The sequence below is a fragment of the Muscardinus avellanarius genome (genome assembly GCF_963383645.1).
Source record: "Muscardinus avellanarius genome assembly, chromosome: 6".
Lineage (NCBI taxonomy): Eukaryota > Metazoa > Chordata > Mammalia > Rodentia > Gliridae > Muscardinus > Muscardinus avellanarius.
Genome location: NC_137791.1, coordinates 118701152 through 118722879, shown reverse-complemented (window position 1 = coordinate 118722879; position 21728 = coordinate 118701152). Strand labels below are relative to the sequence as shown.

The window sequence follows — 21728 nt, the reverse complement described above, 5'->3', positions numbered from 1 at the left end:
TGGCAAGAATCCCAAGCAGGAAACATCTGGTACTCTGGTCTATTCTCATAGCTTGTCTCAGATTAAAAAAAAAAAAAATACAGAATGACGAATGTGTTGTTCTGCTTTGTGTTACTATAACCAAATCACAGAGGAAGGCTAACTTTACAAGGAAAAGAGGTTTCGGTTAGTTACAGTTCTGAAGGCACAAGGGCACCAGCACTGGCCGCAGCTTGGGTCTGTTTGGAACTTGTGTGAGAAAGAGGAAGGTGATCACAGAAACAAGGAGAAGCCTGGGAGCGAGTTGGGGGCTGAGCTTACTCTTATAATAACTCACTCTCTTGAGGACTCAGGAATCTCCCATGAGTGACCTTAGTACCTTGTAAGGTCAGTACCCGCAAGGACCTAAGAACCTCCCTCTAGACCCCTCCTCTTAAAGCTTTTGCCACCTATGTTACCACACTCAAGACCAAGCCTGAAACACCTGAACCCTTGGGGGCTGAACCACAGCAAAAGGATGTTCTAATAAAGTCTCTTAATCACCGGGTGAGGACAGGTCAGGACAGCTGCAGAAAATAGAAGGCAGACACAATTCCTATAAACCAGAAACGGCTAGAAGGTGCCAGGGCCAGCTAAACACTACAGGCAGGATGGCCTTGAAAGGAAAGGTACTCGAGGGACCAGGAACCGGTAAAGTCAGGCCAGTCGTACGTCTATTCTTTTTATAAGAGATTGGAGAAAAGATATGTTAAGAGTGTAAACTCATTTTTTTTTTTTTACCCTCAATTACCAAATCAAATTTTCTGCATATTTCTCAGCCTTGTTAGGAAGCCGGGTACAGCGGATGACACCAATCTCTCTCCTGGGTTAGCCGGAAGATGCTATTATAGCCCCAAGCAAGGATGCTGTGCCAGGGAGCGGGATGAATTTGAAGGAGCGGATGCCCTACCTCTGCGGGAGGCGCCCCGGCGCTCCTGACATAACCTAGAAAAACAGGCGCCGAAGGCAGAATGGGGCCTCGGGCTTGGTTCTCAGGATGCACCTCTTCTTCCGCTGCCTTCCTCTTCTCCTGGGCCCCAGGGAAAGGCAGAGGAGGGAGGCGAGCAGGCGAGGTGAACCCCAGGGAGGCAGAGGGTGGTGGAGGGGAGGGAGACGCAGCAGATACAGCCCTGGGGCAGGTGTGCTTTTCAGTGCTATTCTAATTTGGCCCCAAAGGCACCCAATTGGTGGTTCTGGCACAAACACTGGGTCCTAAAGTGGCCCATCCACAGTGGGGTCCCTCTCCCACCATTAATGGGGGGCTGGGAGCCTCACAGCTGGGGTGTATGCTTCTGCAACCCCTCTGTCCAGGGCGCCTGGAGGCGGCAGCACTGGTGGTTTGGGTTTTTAAACACATTCCGTTTCTAGGCCTCCAGGAAGAATAAAATAGCCCGAAATCCTTCTAAACAAAACTTTGAGTGGTAAAAATAACGCGAAAACATTCTTATCGAGAGTATTTTCTTTAAAAAGCATGTATTGTGAAAAATGATTCACTCCTGTTCCCTGCTCGCGACACTATATTTAAACATGATCAGAAATCTCAGAAAGACGGCTTCGAGGTGGCCGTGGCGTCGCCCACTTAGCTAAGCCAGCGGACATCCAGGCTTGGGTCCAGCCAGCCCCTGTGGGTCTGTCCTGGGGGAGGGGAAGGGGAGGCCCCACCACTTCTGGAACAACCAAGGAAAAGCTGGAATTTTCCCAGCCCGGTAACCATAGCAATGACACTGCCTGGCAGCAGTTCTCCACGGGGGGTCATTTGGCCTCCTCTGGGACATTTGGACCTGGCAGTGTCCGGAGCCACTTTAGGCTATGGAGGGGGAAGTATTATTGGTATCTAGTGGGTACAGGCGAGATATGCAGCTGCACATCCTACGGTGTACAGGAGAGCCCCCCAGAACAAACAAATAGACTTGTGGAGCAAACTGCCATTAGCCAGACTTGGGGGTCATGCAACTTCCCACGGGCTTGCCAGTGTCTGGTATTTTATAAGCATACCAACCAGTGTCTGTTCCTGGTATTTTTTTTTTCCCCTGTGGTACTGGCATGGGACCCAGGGGCATTCTACCTTCAAGCTATACCCCCAGCCCTATTTTTTATTCTTTTTCTGTGTATGTGTGGTGCTAGGGATGGAACCCAGGGGCTTTCTACATCCAGGCTGTACTCCCAGAACTATTTTAGATTTTATTTGGAAACAGGGTCTCCCTAAGTTGCCGAGAGCCTTACTAAGTAGCCGAGGCTGGCTTCAAACCCGCGCGATCCTCCTGCCTCAGCCTCCTAGGTACTGGGATTGCAAGCGTGCACCACCACGCCCGGCTTTTTTATTCTTTATTTTGAAACTCTCACTGAGTTGCAAAGGGCCTCACTAAGTAGCTGAGGCTGTCTGTGAACCGTGATCCTCCTGTCTCAGCCTCCCGAACGCTGGGATGACAAGCGTGCGCCACCACGCCCGGCTGTTTCTAGTATTTTATATACATACTAACTCAATACATCCAACACCAGGGACTATTACTGTCCCCATTTCACAGATGAGAAAACCGAAGCCCAAGGAGATTAAATCCTTTGCCCAAGAGCGCAGGTAGTGAGAGTTAAGTTCAAACTAGAACCAGGTCACCTGGCTCGAGGCCATGCGGACACAGGACATACCAGGCCCCGGCTCCTTGTCCTCCTGGCCCACATCCCAGTGGTCACGGGTCTTCATGGTCACCTTCATGGCCCCCTGTGCTGGGGCCAGCACTGCCCCACGCGAGCCTGCACCCCTCTGCCGGGACTGGTCCCCTCCTCTCCTTGCTAACAGCTCCATCCCCCTCCAGTTTATCTTCATCCCCCACTGCTGCCAGAGTATCTTAAAAACCCTTCTGACCATCCTCCTACCCCTGTCCGAGACCCAGGAACAGGAGCCAGTTGCCTACAAGGTCAAAGCCAAAAGTGTGCGGGATGGCTGGTGGCTGAGCCCTCTCCAGGGCTCCTTTGGCCTCCCCAAGCCCTTGAGCATCATTCAACAGGGGGCGCTGTTCTCATCTCCCTGCTCTACTCTGCCTCCAATACCCACACCTGTCCCCTTTCATCTGACAAACATCCACTGATCTTTCAAGTCTCAGTCCTAATGTCACCATCTCCAGGAAGCCTTCCTGGACCACCTGAGCTCTCCAGGAACAACTGAGCGCTCCCTTCTTTGCGTCTCTCTTCACATCCACAGCTTTTACTAAAACGTGTTACAAGTTTTCTTGGCTTTCAAGTCTGTCCCTCAAGGGTAGGGACCTTGTATCATCTCATTTATCTCTGACATCTAGACAAGTAAGTGAATCAGCAAGTCAGTCACTCAGCAAGATTTGAAATAATGGAAGGTGTAAGCCAGGTATGGTGGCTCACGCTTGCAATCCCAGCATTTGGGAGGCTGAGACAGGAGGCTCACAGTTGGAAGCCAGCCTCAGCTACAACTTAGTGAGGTCCTTTGCAACGCAGTGAGACCCTGTTTCAAAATAAAGAATAAAAAATAGGGCTGGGAGTGTCGCTCGGAGTTAGAATGCCCCTGGGTTCCATCCCCAGTTTAAAAAAAAAAAAAAAAAAAAAGGTGAAATATTCCATATAGCTCAGGCTTTTCCAGGACAGGAGAGTCGCTGTCAGCAAAGAAAATCTATGCCACTGGACACTGTCATTCTTAGGAAGTTGGCTTCTACATTGCCTGGACTCTAAGTGCTGGTTCTATGCCCAGGAATCCCCAAGTGGCCCCTAACCACGAGGACAGTTACCACGGACCCTCGGTGTCCTCTTCCCCACGCTGGATCTGTCCAGCTTCATTTCCTCTTCCTAACGGGCCTGGTTTTAAGATCTCTTGTGGCCCCTCAAGCATGTACTTACTTAACTACCTAAATCCAAATGGCAGCGCACCCAAGGAGATCCCGGAGGAATTTGGAAAGGATACACACATCCTGAGATGATGCTTTACGTATATTTCAAATCAGGAATCTCAAGTCCAAATGCCAGAGGGCCCAGGCAGGTTCATGAGGTGAGAAGCAGAGAAGGGCCAGGGGTGGACGGAGCACCCTGGGCCTGCGCCTCACCGCCAGGATCGCCGCCTGGAGGACTGGAGGCCCAGAGTTAACCAGATCTTGGCATATTTCAAGAAAAGCTAGAATTTTATATTTTTCTACAAGTGTCTAGGTAACTTAATAAGTTCTTTTTTTTTTTTTTTTCATGCACTAAAAGGTATTTTGCAAACCAGCTGCTCCAGCTGAGGGCGGTCCATTTGTGGCCTTGGTTTTTGATAAAGAACTGCTTCAGTGAATCCTAAATTTAGGTTTTTGCATTTAGATTTGGAATATGCACAGATATATCGAGAGTTGTGGACACACAAGGGCAGAATTTAAATTTGAAATGAAGCTAGAACACTAGGGTTAAAAATAACGTCGAGGCATAAATCACCAAAGAGGGCGAGCGAGACAGAGACAAACAGGGAGGCTTTCTAACCCAGCGTCCAAAGCTCAGGCAAAGGCTCAATTACCGGTCACCAAATCCATCTCCAGCAAGGCCTGGAACAAGCTGGGGTGCTTGTCCTTCAGCTCCGTCTCCCAGGGGAAGGCCCTGCAGGTTGAGGGTCTCCCGTACTTGTGCTGGAGGTCCAGGTAGAAGTTGTGGATGTCGCCTGCACAGGAACACAAGGTGTCACACCGCTTAGGAGAGCCAAAGCCCTCACCCCTCCAAAACCCAGGAACAAGGAACAAGAGGTCACACTCGACATAACCGAGGTTTGCTCAGGCCCTTTAGGGATTTGAAATTGGCCATGATGCCTTTGCTTGCGGTCAACATTCAGAGCCGTGTCCGAAGGACACGTGCCAGCGTTGCTGATGGCCGATGAATAATTCCACAGAACGAGCAGCTGGCCTCTGCCGGGTCCCCAGGAGGCCAGTATCTAGGCCAGTTTTGTTGGCATGTGAATTTAAGAGCAAAAGCCAAGGGCCCCCAAGGAGGTGAGTTGGTTGAAGACATTAGGAAAATCTCCCTACGGCCGCCACCAAGCAGGTAGGCAAGCGAGGCTGGCCTTCCGACACAGGCTTTCTCTTCTGATATTAGGTAAGTTACCAATATCAGCTTCTTCCCTGCTTGGCATATTATTATCTCAGTGCATTTTGCCTCTTTTATCACAGCATCATATTTTCTGGATGATTTGCCAGTTGAGCAGGGCAGCTGGGGGCCAGGATTGCCTGTTCCTGAAGGGAACTGCAGAAGGTCTGACCTTCTACGCTGGCCGGACACCATCTCTAATCAGGACCCAAACTCTATGGGACCGGGCTGCATTCCAGACTCGCCTCAACCCCACTCCAGGGGTTGGAATGGAAAGTTCTGTTCTGGAGATGGGGAGATAAGCTGGCAGGACCGAAATGACTCCATTTGTTTGCTGATGGCAAAGGCCCCACAGGAATTTCTCTTCCAGAAGGAACATACGTGACTAACTCTAGTGCCTCCCTACCAGACAAACAAGAGTAGCACAGAGACATTTCTGAGGGCCAGATCCAAGCTGGATCACTAGCAAACCAGGCAGGACCAGGTGCTGCAATGGCTCGCACCCCGGATGACAGAAAGGAAAGCTGCGCCATCGCAAGCAAAGTTGGTTTGAGATTCACCCCTTCTGTTGAAAATTACCCCTGTCTCCCCGGAGTCAATTCCGAGGATCTAAAACAATAAAACTGAGCCCCGAACAGCAAAGTCATGGTTCAACATTTCGGAAGCTAATATTCAGATATTAATAGCCCAAGACAGAAGCGCACCGATGGGGAAACATTTTTGATGATTAATTTATTTTCCAATTCCTTTTTATTTTCTTGGGTTGGAGTTATGGACAGGAATAACGCCACGTGAGGCTCACAACCCGCTTTCGTTTGTGTTCTTAAGTGAGATTAGGTATGTCGGAAGCTATGAGGCCTGTTGGAGTTCTCCTGGGCCAGCAGTGTTGTTGTTGTTGTTGTTTTGAATGCAAGTGGAATGTCCACTTTTACTCTCTTTCATTTGCAAAGGGCTTGAGGTCACACTTGGTGAGCTCAGCCATACATGTGCTCCTGTTTTAGCCCCTTGAGGGGAGAAGCTGGACATACTACTATAAACAGCACTCAAACGGCCCTGCAGGAGCCCAGTACTTACACGTTTCTTGTGTCTCACCCTCTGATCGCACCATGGACATGTACACAGATATTATGTCTTGAACCTCAGCACACCGTTCATAATATAACTTGATTTGTTCAGCCAGTTGCTTCTCGAGGAGGGGATTAAAGATCTACAAGAAGGCAAGAGAAATCAAATGAACGGCAATTGTCTTCAAATGCCCATCGATTGATTTCCGTGAGGATGTGTTCAGGGTGACTTCAGCCCCCACCCCACCCCCACTCACAACGCCAGTGACTAACGGCTCGCTTCTACGAGAATCATCCACTCTGGCTTTGTCAACCGCGGTTGTTCATATTAATCCAAGGACATGCCAGCTCCGCTTGCTTTTTGTGGCACCTTCTCCTCTGCAGATTTTTTTTTTTTTTTTGGGGTAAATGTCAGGATTTCCCAGAGACCAGGCCTCTGCCCTCTCCTTTTCCCCTGCCACATGCTGTACCTAGAAAGTCACACTTGTCTCCATCTCCAGTTCTCGCCAGTGATGCCAACTCTACCCGGCTGGGCTGCGCCTGCTGCCTGGGACCCCTCCTCCCATCTCCTTCTACTCTGCAAGCTCCTGCTCAGCCTCAGAGAGCCGGATGAGAGCCACTGTTCAGGGCACGCTTCCCTGCCAGCCTCCCAAGAGCCCCCCACACCAAGTTCAACCACATCTCATGATCTTTTAGAACTTGACTGGTTGCAGATCCAGAGAGGGAGCGGCATGGGGACAGGAGATTCATCTTAGTGTGTTTCAAAATGCAGGTTTGGAGCCGGCATGGCGGCTCATGTTTGTAAACCCAGTACTTGGAAGACTAAGACACGGGGATTGCAGATTCTAGGACAGCCTCAGCTGTGTAGCAAGAATCTCAGCAATCCAGTGAGATCCCATTTCAAAACAACAACAAAAGTAAATTTAAAAAGGGCTGAGGGTGTAGCTCAGAGGTAGAGTGCCTTCGGTTCAGTCTCTAAGGGTGTGGACCCAGCAGTGGGTCAGGGCATTATTTTCGTGGGTTGTGACCAGAAGTTTGGGTGTTGGCTTTGCTTTTTAAAATTAGGACACAAAATATCAGGGTTCCCTAAGTAGAGCAAGGGTATGTAGTCTTATTAAAATTCTTGTTTCAGTCTTGTGTATGAATAGATAAATACACATGCGTATGTATGTACTGTTCAAATTAGACTGTCTTCAAAAGACTGCAAAGTGACCATCTTGGTCCATCTGGCTCACCTCAACATCTTGCCCGCACTGCACCACCTGGTCGACACTCAGTAAGTATTGCCCAGATTAATAAATTCATTTCCATTTTTACATTTCATTAGAGATCTTTCAATAGCGGCTCTAAGATATCACCCTCAGGAGATGTGGCTTCCTATTTTCCTAATTACAACTTTGCCTAGTGATGGCTGCCTATAATAATAATAATAATAATAATAATAATAATTGTTATTATTATTATTATTTGGTACTGAGAATTGATTCCAGGGGCATTCTATCTATGCCCTCAGCCCTATTTTATTTTTTATTTTGAAACAGGGTCTCTCTCACTAAGTTGCTGAGGCTGGCCTTGAACCTTCAATCCTCCTGTCTTCGCCTCCCAAGTGCTGGGATTATAGGCCTGTGCCACCAGGGCCTGCTCTTTCCAGAACAAGCTCTGCAGACTCAAGGGAAGTAGAGAATGTTGCTCTGTCAGGTATGGGGCTGAATTTCTGACCTCCTTAGCACAGCTAAGAAGATCATCTCTGTGTGGTTCCTCCATGGGAAGCCCCAGCCCTCAGCCCAGCTGGAGCTGCCCTGCAGAACACACAGCTCCCTTCCTGGGTGGCAGGGGATGCGAGGGGCTGGGTGCAGTAGACTCTCTGAGGATACAAAGCCCTCTTCGATCTGTGAAGCTTCCGCTCCCCTCCCCCCATCCCACAGGAGCTGAAGCTGGAGCTTCTGCAGAGAGCAGCTCGCAGAACCAAGATTTTAATTTGCTGGAGCATTCTCCTCCTCTGATACTTTAAATAATAGCGTGTAAAAGAAGCTTTACCAAATAACTAAGAATCTCTCCTTTCATTAGCTTAATCACTGGATAGGCAACAGCCTGATAAAAATCTACTCTATAATTAAGCTAGTAGTTATTAAAACAGAGAAAGTAAATGGTTTCCATTTTATGAGTACTAAATGAACCAAACATTAACAGAAATCTATTTTTGCATTGGCCGGGGGTGGGGTGGGGGGTTGAAGCTTCCATATTAATTATGTTTGACGTCCAGCTTGGGTAAATCTTTTGTTTGCACTGAGCTCCGTGTTCCCGAGGGGATCCCCATCTCCACCCCCACAGCAAACTTCTCCTGGATCAGGGGCTTACCTGTGTTGGGTGCAGGCTACGGAGGCGATAGTACTTCAAGGGTCCAAAAAACCCCTCGATTCCAGCCACGTACCTGCTCCCTCCAATAATGAAGTACCCAGCTGTGTCGTTGTAACAGAGATCCTCACGGAAGCTAGAGAAGAAGACAGAGGGTTGAGAGAGAGCCCTGGACGGGAAGCAGACTCTTTAAAAATAGGCATGCACGGACCCTCTCTGACTCAACCCAAATGGCCACAGGCCCTTCCCCGAGGAGTCAGAGGATGAGACCACCTTGGGGTGGGGCAGGCCCCGGGCTCTGCTCTTTAACTGCTGTGTGACCTTGGTCAAGTCACTCAGCCTCTCCGAGATTGTTTTCTTTTGTAAAATGAGTTCCTCGCGTCTTGGATTGTTAGGATTAGGTAAAGATGTAAGAAAGCACCTAGCAGAGTGCCCAGTCCACAGTAAATGCTCAACACAGGCTCGCCACGGATACCGGCAATAATGTCTGGAATGAATGGAACCATTTGGAATCATTGGTTTTCAGCGGAAATATTTTGCTCTGCAAAGGAATAAAAAACCTATTGAATGAATAGAAGGTGGTTGTAGGGGAAAACTTGAAATGTAGACCGATGCTAAGCACTGGCATAAAAGTAGAGTAGGAGGAGGCCACGGCAAGGTCAAAGGGCTTGACCAGAGACACGAGGTTAGCACAGCTGATGGGTGAGATGCCCAGGTTGCCCTGCGGGGCTTGAGGCCTGGGGAATGAAATGAGAAAATAAAGGGGGTGGTCGTGTAAAAGGCATGAGAAGGTCCTTGCAGCAGTGTTTACAGTCACCAAAGACTGGAGAACTCCAGGTGCCTCTCGGTGAGGAGTAGCCCCACCAGCCAGCGGGTCCTGGACTTGAGCCTTATTTACTGTGCAGCTTAAAAAATGGACACAAGGACCCAAGAGATCTCAAAAATACATTCAGTAAAAAAACCAAAAGTGCAGAACACAGAGTAGAGCTCTCACTTATAAAAGAAGAGAATAGATTGGGTTTGCATTATAAAATTTTATCCTGATAGGGCAAAGAGAAGGGGATGGCTGAGTTGAAAGGCTGCTATTCAAGCACATTTTCATAGAGTTTTTCTTTTATTTTTTTTTAAGTTTGTGTATATGTGCATGTGGTACTAGGGATTGAACCCAGGCGCATTCTACACCTCTGAGCTACACAACCAGCCCTTTTTATTTTTTATTTTGAAGCAGGGTCTTGCTAAGTTCCAGAGGGCTTCATTACATTGCTGAGGCTGGCCGCCTGTCTTAGCCTCCCAAGTACTCTAATTATAGGTGTGCCGCATCACGCCGGGATTATTTTTTATTATTTCTTTTTTGTTGTTGATTTTTTAAATTATGTGTCTTATTATCTATTTAAAAATTAAAGCAGGAAGGGGTAGGCCAGGTGTGATCAGAACATATGTGAACAGCAGGGGTAGAGTGAGGGTCAGGTATGAAGGGAGAGCCCAGGAAGAGGAGGGACGGGGCCAAGGCACACAGAAGGAACACAAGAAAAGACAACAGCAAATCAGGCAGGCCGCCAGAAGCCCAGGGAGCTGAGGAAGCAGGGCCAGGGTGGCGTGGACGGGTCAGAGCAAGCTGCCCGCAGTTGGGTCGGGGAGGCCAAGCAGCAGAGTTACTGAGGACAAGCGTGGACTGCCTCTCCTCAAAGGACCCCAAATCCTAGCAGGTGCATCTGTCTGGTCAGGAGGCAGGAAGGGGTGAAGAAAGAGCAAGCTCCCACCTCAACTGACAGCAGCAGGCGCCAGCTCTTAGAAATTAATTAGCTTTCTGCAAACAGCTCAAATGGTAAAGAAGGGCTTCATCGCCTGGCATTTGTCTTTTTGGAATCTCAGCCTAGAAGGACTGTGTGGAGATAAAGGATCCTTCCCTTCCTTTCAGAAGAGACCTCAAAGTTATGAACTCGGAGACTGGGAATTCCTTCTGTTTTCCAAGACCTTGTAAACACTCAAATATTCCAACAACTCCCGTGAGCCTGCCTGGCACTTGGTGGATATGCAGCCCTGCTTCTTGTGGTAGAAGCTTCTTAACAACCTCCACTTAACCAACTCCCCAGCTCAAGGGAGGTCCCCACACCTCTGTAAAACCTGCCCACAGTAAATGCTACATGTCTACATGTCTCTGACATGCCAGCTGCTGGGGCTACTCTCTGAAGCCTTCTCACCATTAAAAAAAAAAAAACATAAAAATGGCAATAATAACTACCTAGATGATTGTTGTGAGGATTAAATAAACTATTGGTTGGGGGTCCCTAGGGTCTGATAGTGTTTCAGATTTTGGATTCTTTGGCATTTTGAAATATTTACACGGAGTTCACTGGTTGATCATCCCTAATCTGAAAATCCCAAATCTAAAAGTCTTAAAATTTTTTGAGCACCTGAAATGCTCCAAAATCTGACAGGATGCTTGAAAAATCACAGGTTTCAGATTATTTTGGATTTCAAATTAGGGATACTCAACCTTGCATTTACAAATAAAACATTTAGGTCAGACACACGGCAGGTGCTTTGGCTGTCAGCTGCAGCTGTCACTATTACCCGGTTCCTCTGTTGGGCTTTTGGTCCCACCTGTTGAGCTACGTTCTTGGTAAGAGTTAAGAGTGCTTATTCTCAAGCCAGTCAATGGCATCTGTATTGTGCTCACTCTTATCATACTGTTTACTTATATATAAAATCCAGTAAAATAGGAGTAGGGAAGAAAGAGCTTTCCCTTCGATAAGACTATGTTAATTATTTTGGGGAGACTCAGTAAAGAGAGATTACTAAAAACTAAACTCAATAAATGGTTGTAGAATTAAGACAACTGAAGATGTATGACTACAATGCATCAATTAAAAATTTTTAAAAATTAAAAAAAAATAGCCAGGTGTGATGGCGCACACTTGTAATCCCAGCATTCGGGAGGCTGACAGGAGGATCACGGTTCGCAGACAGCCTCAGCTACTGAGTGAGGTCCTTTGCAACTCAGTGAGACCATTTCAAAATAAAGAATAAAAAATAGGGCTGGGGTTGTAGCTTGGAGGTCGAATGCCCCTGGGTTCCATCTCCAGTACTGCCAAAAACATTTTTTTTAATAGAATTAAGACGACTGTAAATGTTTGGGAAAGAAACTGATGCAATCTATATGTCTTTGGGGCTCAGACTCTAACACATGTCTTTGTTTTCTTTTCATTTGGAAGAAACAGAAATTGGGTGTTGTTTATGGAAGAAAGACCATAAGGAACTTCAATGTAGAGATCAGAGGAAAGGATCTATCTAGAAAAACAGGCAAATGAACACCATGTGCATGCCTGAAACCTCAGGGTAGTACCTCATCTTTCCATGTATACAGACATTTAGTAATGTTGAATTTATAAATTAGGCACAGCAAAAGATTAACAGTAATACATGATAAAACAGAGCAACTACAACAATGTGTTGTAATAAAAGTTCTGTGATGTGGTCTTTCTCTCAAACTCTCTTATTACTGTACTTACCCTTCCTTTGATGACATGAGATAAAACCAGAAGCATGGATGGCTTCTCTTAGGCGCTTCTGAATTGCCAGAATCAACACTGTTGTGCTTTGAGGCCACTACTAGGTAAAATACGGGTTACTTAAACCCAAGCACTGCAATACCTTGACGGCTAATCTGATAACCAGATACAAAGTGATGACTGCCCGGGTGGCGTATACAGCACGGACACGCTGGGCAAAGGGGTAATCCATGTCCTGGTGGGACAGACCAGGGCAAGATGTTATCATGATAATCAGGATGCTAGGCAAATGTAAAACTTAAGAGAATTTTTATTTCTGGAATCTTCTATTTAAATCTTTTCTGACTTCAGTTGACCATGGGTAAATGAAACCATAAAGAAAAAAAAACCTAAGAGAAGGAAGGGCAACTGTGTATTTTCAAAATTAGAATAAGAGGCTTAAGGTAAGACTCTTTTTATTGGCTCTTTGCTTTAACTGAGTTTTTCAACTAATAATAAATTACTTAGTCCCTATGGCACTGAACTGTCATTCTTAAACTGTCACTATTATCAACCATCAGGAGATCTGTCTGCTTTAGTCTCCATCTCCATCTCTACATCAATGTTTCCACATCCTTCTCCTCTGAAATTCTGTGTCTGTGCAAAGATTGCAGGAGATTTCTTGGACTGTGCAATGTTTGATGGTCATCAATTTCACTGATATAAAAGTTGAGTTAGACTCTTCCAAAACCCAAACTGGTCTGGTTCGGAAAAATCTCAAACGTGCTGGCAAACTAACTCTCCTCTTATCTGGACATACAGTGCCCTGGTTTATTACTGCAGAGCACCAGAGGCCCAAAGGAATCACCGACATTGCTAAATAGTCCCCACTCAGATACAGATACAGCTCGAGGTAGCTGCCTCCTCTACCCCGAAAGTAATTCTTGTCTGGATGTTACTACCTTAGGACCAGATTTAAATTCTGACTCCCTTGTTATTCTATCAATCTACCCTATTCTTTTTCATCCTAGGACTGACAACATGTAATATTTATTTATGTATTTATTCATTCATTCATATTTGTGGTAGGGGAACTAGGGATTGAACCCACGGGCATTCTACCTCCAAGCTAACACCACCAGCAACTTTCATGTTGAAACAGAATCTCACTAAATCACTGGGAGTCTCACTCAGCTGCTGAGGCTAGCCTTGAACTTTCAGTCAGCCTGTCTCAGCCTCCCAAGTACTGGGATTACAAGTGTGCACCACCACACTCGGTTTTTAATTTCAAATTTATGTGTGAATATTAATTATTTAATATCTGTCTCCCCTGCTATATATACACACACATATATATATTAGCTCCCTGAAGGCAGGGAGACTATGTTCTTTGTGTTTAACATTGCATTCCCAGAATCAAGCACTGTCTGGCATGTGATGTATGCTTAATAAATATGTGTTGGATAAATAAGTAAATGAATAAAACCCTTTAGACCAAGGCTGTCACCTGTCATGGAATGCTACTGACAGCCTTACATTTGTTGGTAGCACTGTGCTCCTGAACACTTAAAGCATGGTCCTCCTACACCACCTTCATGGGCTAACAGCCAATACTGTTTACACTGCAAGAAGACACAGAGGGCTAAAGGTTTTCCTTGGAATATCCACAACTAGGAAGCCAGAAATATCTGCTGTTCAGTCCCCAGGCTTAGCCAACTTTGAAAGTAGGGTTCTAGGTGGGAATGAGACCCCAGGTATTCTGCCTCAGGAATCTCAGAAGAGAGCTGCAGGGCCCCTGCGGGGCTTGGCTTTTCCTAGAGCTGCTCTACTGGTGGGGGAGACCCAGGAGCACAGGGAAGGCAGCCGAGGCCAAGGCAAAGTGTACTCAGCCGGCCACCAGCAGTGTTACTAGGTACAACACCGTTCAGTGCTTTAGCTGGGTGTTCAGTTGGTACACACCTGAAAGCTGGATCCCTGGAATCATGTGATCGATCACACTGGTCCTGGTCTTTATTGAAAATTTTGATATTTTGTTCACTATGGATTCTTCGTATTCATTTTGATTTTTTAGAATATCGTATTAGAGCCAGGTGTGGTGGTACACACTTATAATCCCAGTACTTGAGAGGTTGAGACAAAAGGATTGCCCAGGTTCGAAGCTAACCTCAGCTACTTAGTGAGGTTCTCAGCAGCTTAATGATAAATTATTTCCAAATAAAATATTAAAAAGTAGGTCTGGGAGTGTACCCTGGAGGTAGAAAGCCTCTGGGTTCCATCCCCAGTATCACACACAAAAAAATTATTAAAATATTTCTCATGATTACTGCTGACTTGAATTGTGACTACCTCCCACCCCCGATGCATACCTTGAAGTCTGAAGGCCTGTTACTTTGACCGTGACCTTCTTTGGTAACAGGGTCACTGAGGGTGCAATTGTTTCAGATGAGGCCCACACTGGTCTCATGTGGGTCCCTACTCCATATGGCTAGTGTGTTTATCCAAAGGGGACATTTGGATGTAGACAAGCACATCGGCACAACGCCATGTAATGACTGGAGCTGGGCGGCCACAAGCCAGGAGCCACTAGAAGCTAGGAGAATGGTCTAGAACAGATCTTTCCCAGCTCCCACAGAGGGGCCGGGGCCTGGCTGAGACCGCGCCCGTGGACCTCCGGCCACTAGCGCTGAGAAGGTAAAGTTCTGTAGTCAAAGCCTTTCGGTTCAGGCACTTGGTTCAGGCACCCTGGCTCTGAGCTTTTGAGCACCTTCTGCATTTTATGGTCTAGGCCTGGCCCTTGGTCACCTCGCCCTGGCCCAGCCCTGGATCACACTGTCATCTCTGTCTTCCATCTTTCTGGGATTTCGGAGAAAGAGAGTCCTTCCATGAAAAATGAAAAGGAACCTGTGAAATCCAATCAGTTGTCAAAATTGTCCTAAGGCTGGGGTAGGAACGGGGCCAAGGGGGAGGAGCCAGTGGTTTAGACTTCACATCCTGAAACAGAAGCCCTGAGCATCTAGAGCCCGTTTCCTGGAACCTGATGTTAGAAGGGAATTCCGAAGGCACCGTGCATCTTGTTCTCTAAAGAGAAGCCTCAGCCTTTCTCTAAACTTGAATTTATCATAGAATCCATGGCCACTTATATAACAAAAACCCTGCTCTCTGTTGCGGCTTTCTGCTGACCCACATCACCTGGGTGCGCTTGGATACTCTCGTCTGCCTCTGTGCCTCCACACACAGCTCTCAAGTCACTGCCAGCCCTTGTCTTTGCAGGCGAAGCCGTAACACTTCCTTAGCTCTCCTATAAAACTAATCCTTTAATCCGGCCATGAAAATAGGAATTGTTCTAGGAGCCCGGAGCCTAAGAGGAAACAATTTGACTTACATCTAAACAGGAATGATTCAAAGCGGTTTGTGTGGGGAGGGGAGGTAACCCTCTACGCCCTTCTTTACCCCTCTCTGATTAGGCTCCTTTAATAATCCGTTTCTGGGAATCGTTGGGAGGTATAGGGCTCAGTCCTACCAGCCCTTGCAGGGAGGCAGGGGTTTGGTCTGCTTCAGAGAAATGACTGAGCCCCGGAGCCAAGAGCACTTGCCCACTCCTAACGAAGTGCCTGGCTGTCCTGACACATTTTTTAAAATTACATATTACAAAACTGGTAATTTTTATCTCTGATCTTTATCCTTATTCTTAAACATTCAATTACAGGTGCACTATCTAGCTGTGATGGGGCATCCCAAATTCCCGATGAAGGCTGCCTTGTTCTGACACCATAGAACCTACTATTATATGCAGATAGAGAGGTGAATTTAAAAAGTCATGCAACACGAGGCGAAGGACGGAGATCACAGCTCCCGTAACTCTTGGAGAGAATGGTTATATAAGGATGAAAAGTTACACCAATATCAATAGTTGTGTACATTTCAAACTTAGATTATGAACATAAATATGAAGACTGTCTGCTTTAATGTTTTATACTAAGCCAAAGTTACCAACCATGCTCAATAAGCAACATTAATACTTTGATTTATTTTTTCAGAATCCTCTGTAGAAGATAATTTTCAAAGAAAATGAATTATGAAGTGCCATGAAAGGGAGAATTTACAATGAGGTCTTACAAGGAGGACGAGTTTTCCTTGCTTAGGAAAAAAAAAAAAGGGTTGCAGGGGAAATGGGGAGAGTCCGTGCATGGTAAAAATAAATAAATAAATAAAAGTACAAAGACTAGCTACAGGGCAGAGAACAGTCCAGGCCTGGATGAGCTGGATGGGGGAGGGGTGATAGTAGGGTTCAGTGCTGAGCTATGAAAATTCCTTAACCCTCTCGCAGCCAAATTTTGAATTAAAAAAAATCACACTTACCTGATTGTTTGATTATGGTAGCTTATCAAATTCTGTCCAATGCTGGTGGTTACCACTATCTACATTGGGAGAGAGACACAGGATCAGTTAGGCTTCAACACTCCATGGGTTGTTATGATACACTCCTTGAAGCCAGGCGTGGTGGCGCACACCTGTGATCCCAGCATTCAGAAGGCTGAGACAGGAGGATCAAGGTTCGCAAACAGCCTCTGCTACTTAGTGAGGCCCTCTGCAACTCAGCGAGACCCTGTTTCAAAATAAAGAACAAAAAATAGGGCTGGGGGTATAGTTTGGAGGTAGAATGGCCCTGGGTTCCATCCCCAGTACAGAAAAAAAAAAAAAAAATACATTCATTGGTATAATTTGCTCATAGCATGTGCTTGATAGTCTTTCACCTGAGAAATTTCAGCAAAAATGAAATTAACAGTTTTCTAGCCTTGTGCATATTTTAAGCCTTCGTAAATTTCACTTCTCCAATGACTCGATGTGACTAAAAATATCTACAAGGTAATTGTTTCCAATGGGTTTCAGATGCTTCCATGCTCTAAGCCAAAGGTTCATTTGATATGTTTGTGTTTACAAGTTTGTTGCATGAAACGACAAGGAAGTGTGTATGATGCTACACAGAGTCTTTGATATTTCACTCTGATTCCATGAGAGCCTGGGGGGGGATGGTGTGACAAGACTGGCACTGTCTCTTCTCCCTGTCCTGTTGTTCCTACCTCCCTCCCTTCCCTGAGCACTGAGAATCTTCACTCTGATCTCCGTGGGACAATGGTGTCATCATGAATGCTGTGTACGCTCTCAGATGGCTTCTTCTAGTGCATTATAAGTCCCTGGATGTAGAGGCCATTTTTATTCCTTCAATTATTCCACAGAAAGTGTTCAGCAGATGTGTGCTAGTCTCCTTAGAGTCTCAAAGATTACGACATCTATGGAAGACTTACTTAAAAGCTAGCCCGAGTCTGCCATACATGTTGGTTCAAAAGAAAAAGACTCAAACCAGTTGTACCCCTAAACCCACCACTTCATTCAAGTGACTTGTCTGTTTGGTTCAAGCTGTAAGACAGTCCCCTCATGGAGGTAGAATTGGTGTAAAAGGTCTCTAAGTACTGTTCAGACCTATGTGTTAAAAAAGGAGACCAGATGGGGCAGAAAGACAGACACACATGGCCAGAAGTCTACATACACTACAAAAATATCCCATGTCTTTTCTTTTCTCACCCGCTGGCCTTCCTAACCCTTCTCTCTGGCTCACTACAAACCATGCCATTCGGAGCATCTTTTTAAAGACAACTTTTACTCTTCTATTGCTCAAACTTTTACTTTTCTACTGTTCAAAACCCTTTTGTGATGCTTTACTGCCTTGCAAGGGGAAGGACTAAGTCTCTAATCTTCAAGAGCCTGCATCTCCTAACCCTCCACACATATAATTGTTGTTCTGTTAGTTTTCTGTAGGCTACAGATTTTTACTCCAGTTAGGATGGTGTGAATGCATCCTCCAAAAGGGTGTGTGTTGGAAACTCGATCCTCAAATTTCCATGTTCATGGAATTCATAGGTGGAGCCTTTAGGAAGTGATTAGAATTCAATGAGCTCCTTGGGTAAGCCCTGGTCATCTGTGAGTGGCTGTAGAAGGAGAGGAAGAGAGACCCCAGCTAGCACGCAGCGCGCTAAGGCCCTCACCAGAACCATTCTTTTCTTTATAGCTCATCGCATCTTGGGTAGTCTTTTGTAGCAACCCAAAACAGATCAAGACACCAGTCATTCTGGCTAACAGTCATTCTGTTAGCCCCCGACAATATGCTAAAATGCCCCATATCTATCTCTTTTCTCTACCTACATTCTACACAAAAACTGTCTTCATGAAACTTTCCCTGAGCATCTCAGCATGAAATGCTGTCTCCCTTCCAGAGATCGATATGAATCATTTGGCAATTAAGCTCGCCTTATGACTTCTCTCCTCACGTGCTTAATGTTACTTCCATAAATAGTCTATAAGCAACCGGAGCCTAGTGCCTCATATACAGCAGGTGCAAAATAAGATCTGGGGATTTGCACCCATAACTTGGTGCCTATCTCGGTGACACGTAGCACTGAGCCGACCTTCTCCTTAGGAGCAAGCCGTGCCCAAGCTACAGTACCATGGTAAGCCTCACGTAACGGAAGCAGCGAAGACCCAGACCCCAGCTCTGCCGTCTAACATCTCCAAGGAAACAAACAGACATAACAAGAACTCCCAGCTCACATTTTGCAGAGTTTCTCAGGAAGGCAGCAAGAACTGACCTGATTTATTTTCTCTTCAGGAAAAGGAAATGCGATAAACCTAAACTCCAAGGGAAGACTGCGTGTTATCTAATGCCCAGGACAAACAGAACGTCTCTTCCAGTTTTGTTACAGGGAAATCACAGATTAATAAAAAGAGCTGATGAGAAAATAAAGCAACCAGAAAAAGGTAGCATAGTGGTATCATCTATAGAAGAGATGGAATTGCCTTCAATTATAACAACAGATTTGCCATAATCCATAAAATCTGCGTTATGAGAGTGAGAAACGGTTATATGCAATGTTTTATGTACAAAGTAGATAAAGACCCTCCATCCCACCAGAATTATCACTTATGTTTGTTGGTTATTACGAGTACATTTAATGCCAAACATAAGCAATTGTTTCAACTTCCAAAAACAGTCAAACCATTTCTTAGCTAAACTAGCCAATAAATTTCCTTTAAAAAAAATTGTAGATCTGATAACACAATATAAACATGGCCAATGCTGTTTTAGCATTTATCTCCAGAAAGCCTATCTCCCTCGAGGGAAAGGACTGAAATTGCTCGGATAATTGTGGCTATAGAGCTGGCTATATTATTTACTCATTCACAATATAGTCGAAAGAAGCACTTTAAAAGTTAATTAAATGGGATGAGATTCTTATGATTTAAACTTGCATCTATAAAAGTTTGATTTAGCAAGTGCCTAGTGGTAAAGAGTCTATCATTTACTACAAATTTGCTTGCAGATTCCGTCGCTCCCTGGGCATTACAGCAAGGCTTGGCTTTAAGTGAGGACGCTGAGGGGACTCCTGGCAGGGCACCCCCCCCCCATACCTGGCCTCCACTGAAAGCGACATCCAGTCGGAACCACTCCCTCAGAGGTGTGGTGAACTTGGTCTTCACAGCAAGGTCTTCTCCTTTGACAAGATGCATTTGAATATGCAAATGACCTAAAGAAAAGTCTGAGCTCATGAAAAGACTCCAAAACCCCAGCAGTGAATAGTAACTGTGCATTTTCCACGACTAGCCTAGCCGAAGAAGCTACAAAAACTAAACCGTGTTCTTTTTATTCTTTAAACAAAGCAAGACCCAAAACAAAAACCCCACGTTTATAAATGCAATTGTTTTGTAAATAAGACATTTGTTTTAAGCCTCTAGGGAAAAAAAAAAAAAAGCTTAATTTGAAGTTCACATTTGGTTCCCTGTGGTCTTTCTTGAACAAACAGCAGCTGATTTCTGTTTCTTCCAAAAGAAAACAAAACAAACAAAAAAAAAAAAACCCAGACACTTGTGAAACTCTCTGACCCAACACCCATCTAGACTGCGATTCATTTTCCCAACCTTTTACAGTTATCTTACTTCCACAACTATTTTTTTTAAGTAACTATTTTTTTTAGTAACCTGTCTTATACTGAGTCTACCCAAAATGCCCAACTTGTTTTTGTAGGAAGAACGCCTCTTTCTTTCCCACTCCTATTTCGTCGAATTGCATACTTAAGGCGGGAGGACAATGGCCCTGTGATTGCCATTGACTGGGTGGGGAATAAACACATCTTACAAACGTTGGGCCGCCACGCTGACATCTTCCTTATTCTAGACAGGTGTATCTGCCAACAGACAGAACATAAGAAATTTCCGATATCGCCTTAAAGGTTCTGGTTGGTACTTACCCTCTTCGGTAAGAAATACAGAGGGTGTGCCGTACATCTCATTAGAATCGACAAAATACAGAATCCCACAGAGATTGGCCTTGCAATAATGGAGTAAATAAAGCCACAGTGAAACAGTAAACCTAAAGGAGCGAAAGGGGGGGGGGGAAATTCTGCAGATTGATATCATCCAAGAACAGGTAATTATAGTTAACAATGACCAAGTAAATTGCTTTCTTCCCACTGAAGGGCTGGATTTGCCTTAGTGTTTATCATGGGAGATCAGCTCGCAAAGCCCGACTTCTGAGACAAAGGAGGTAGTTACAGGAACTGCAGAGATAGGAGTTAAGCCTCCTTGTACAACCTCGCAGACCTTCTATCTCACTCCAAAAACGGCTGCGATGCCTCTTGGAGGACCTGACATGCCGCTCTCTGAATTCTTGATGAAGGCTTATAAAGTCAGACATCGACTAAAGATATGGGTTTTAATAAGAGGTGATTTGATAAGAAGCTATTCTAATACCTATGATTAAAAGGAAAAAAAACATAATTAGGGCTTTTTGAGTCATTTTGTTTCATTCAAAGATAAAAGCCCTACGGTAGGGAAAAAATGTAATAATCTGCAAATGGTATCACTTCCTGGTAACTGGGACACATATATACTATCTTAATGCCCACATTAGGTTGTTCAGTGTCATGGTTCTGGCTGACCCATATGAAACAACTAATCTAATTACTCTGTTCCTGGACTGTGACTATTTGGTTGAAAAAATATTGCACATCTGTGATTTGTGGAGTGAGGATAAAAGCCAGCCAAGATATGTGATCCATCCATCATTCCGAAGATATTTGCTCAATGTGTGACATGATTCCTGATGTCACACGCGGAGCTAGTGGCCAGTAGATCAAAGACAGGGGAGCTTGGAATCAGGGCATCTTGCTTGGAAAACATGATTTGAGGTCAAACAAGCACACCAAGCAGTCTCTATGCAGCTTAGTAACCAATTCACAGTCTGGGTTAAAGTGGAAGCCAGCCCCAGATTCTTTGGGGATGTATCTGAACAAGTCCTTTAGAATATTATGGACCTGAGCTGGGTGTAGTGGCGCTGCTTGTAATCCCAGCATTTGAGGGGCTGAGACAGGAGGATCGCGATTTGAGGACAGCCTCAGTTACTACTCAGTGAGGCCCTTTGCAACTCAGTGAGACCCTGTTTCAAAATAAAAAATAAAAATAGGGCTGGGGTATAGCTTGGAAGTAGAATGCCCCTGGTTTCCATCCCTCGTACCACAAAAAGAAAAAAGAATATTCTGGGCTTTATAATCTGGCCTCAAAACCAGCAGCATGGGAATCAGACAGATGGTGCCACAGAGCTCCCTCCTGACCCACCCAGCCAGCAAGCTCATGAAGATAAGTTATTACAAGGAAGCTTAGCAAGAACATACGCTCAGTAAAGTGACTC

At 45.4% G+C, this 21728-nt stretch overlaps 1 protein-coding gene across 1 annotated transcript in view; it reads right to left on the bottom strand.

Moving 5' to 3' along the window:
* SEL1L3 (SEL1L family member 3) overlaps positions 1–21728 on the bottom strand; it is a gene marked incomplete at both ends in the record, with an annotated part of 114103 nt that overhangs the window by 64938 nt on the left and 27437 nt on the right. Inside the window, 6 exons of the mRNA XM_080697461.1 lie at positions 4520–4660; positions 6154–6286; positions 8502–8634; positions 16349–16407; positions 19454–19569; positions 20290–20411. Coding sequence (XP_080553587.1) covers positions 4520–4660; positions 6154–6286; positions 8502–8634; positions 16349–16407; positions 19454–19569; positions 20290–20411 — 704 coding nt within the window. The remainder of the gene's footprint in view (positions 1–4519; positions 4661–6153; positions 6287–8501; positions 8635–16348; positions 16408–19453; positions 19570–20289; positions 20412–21728) is intronic.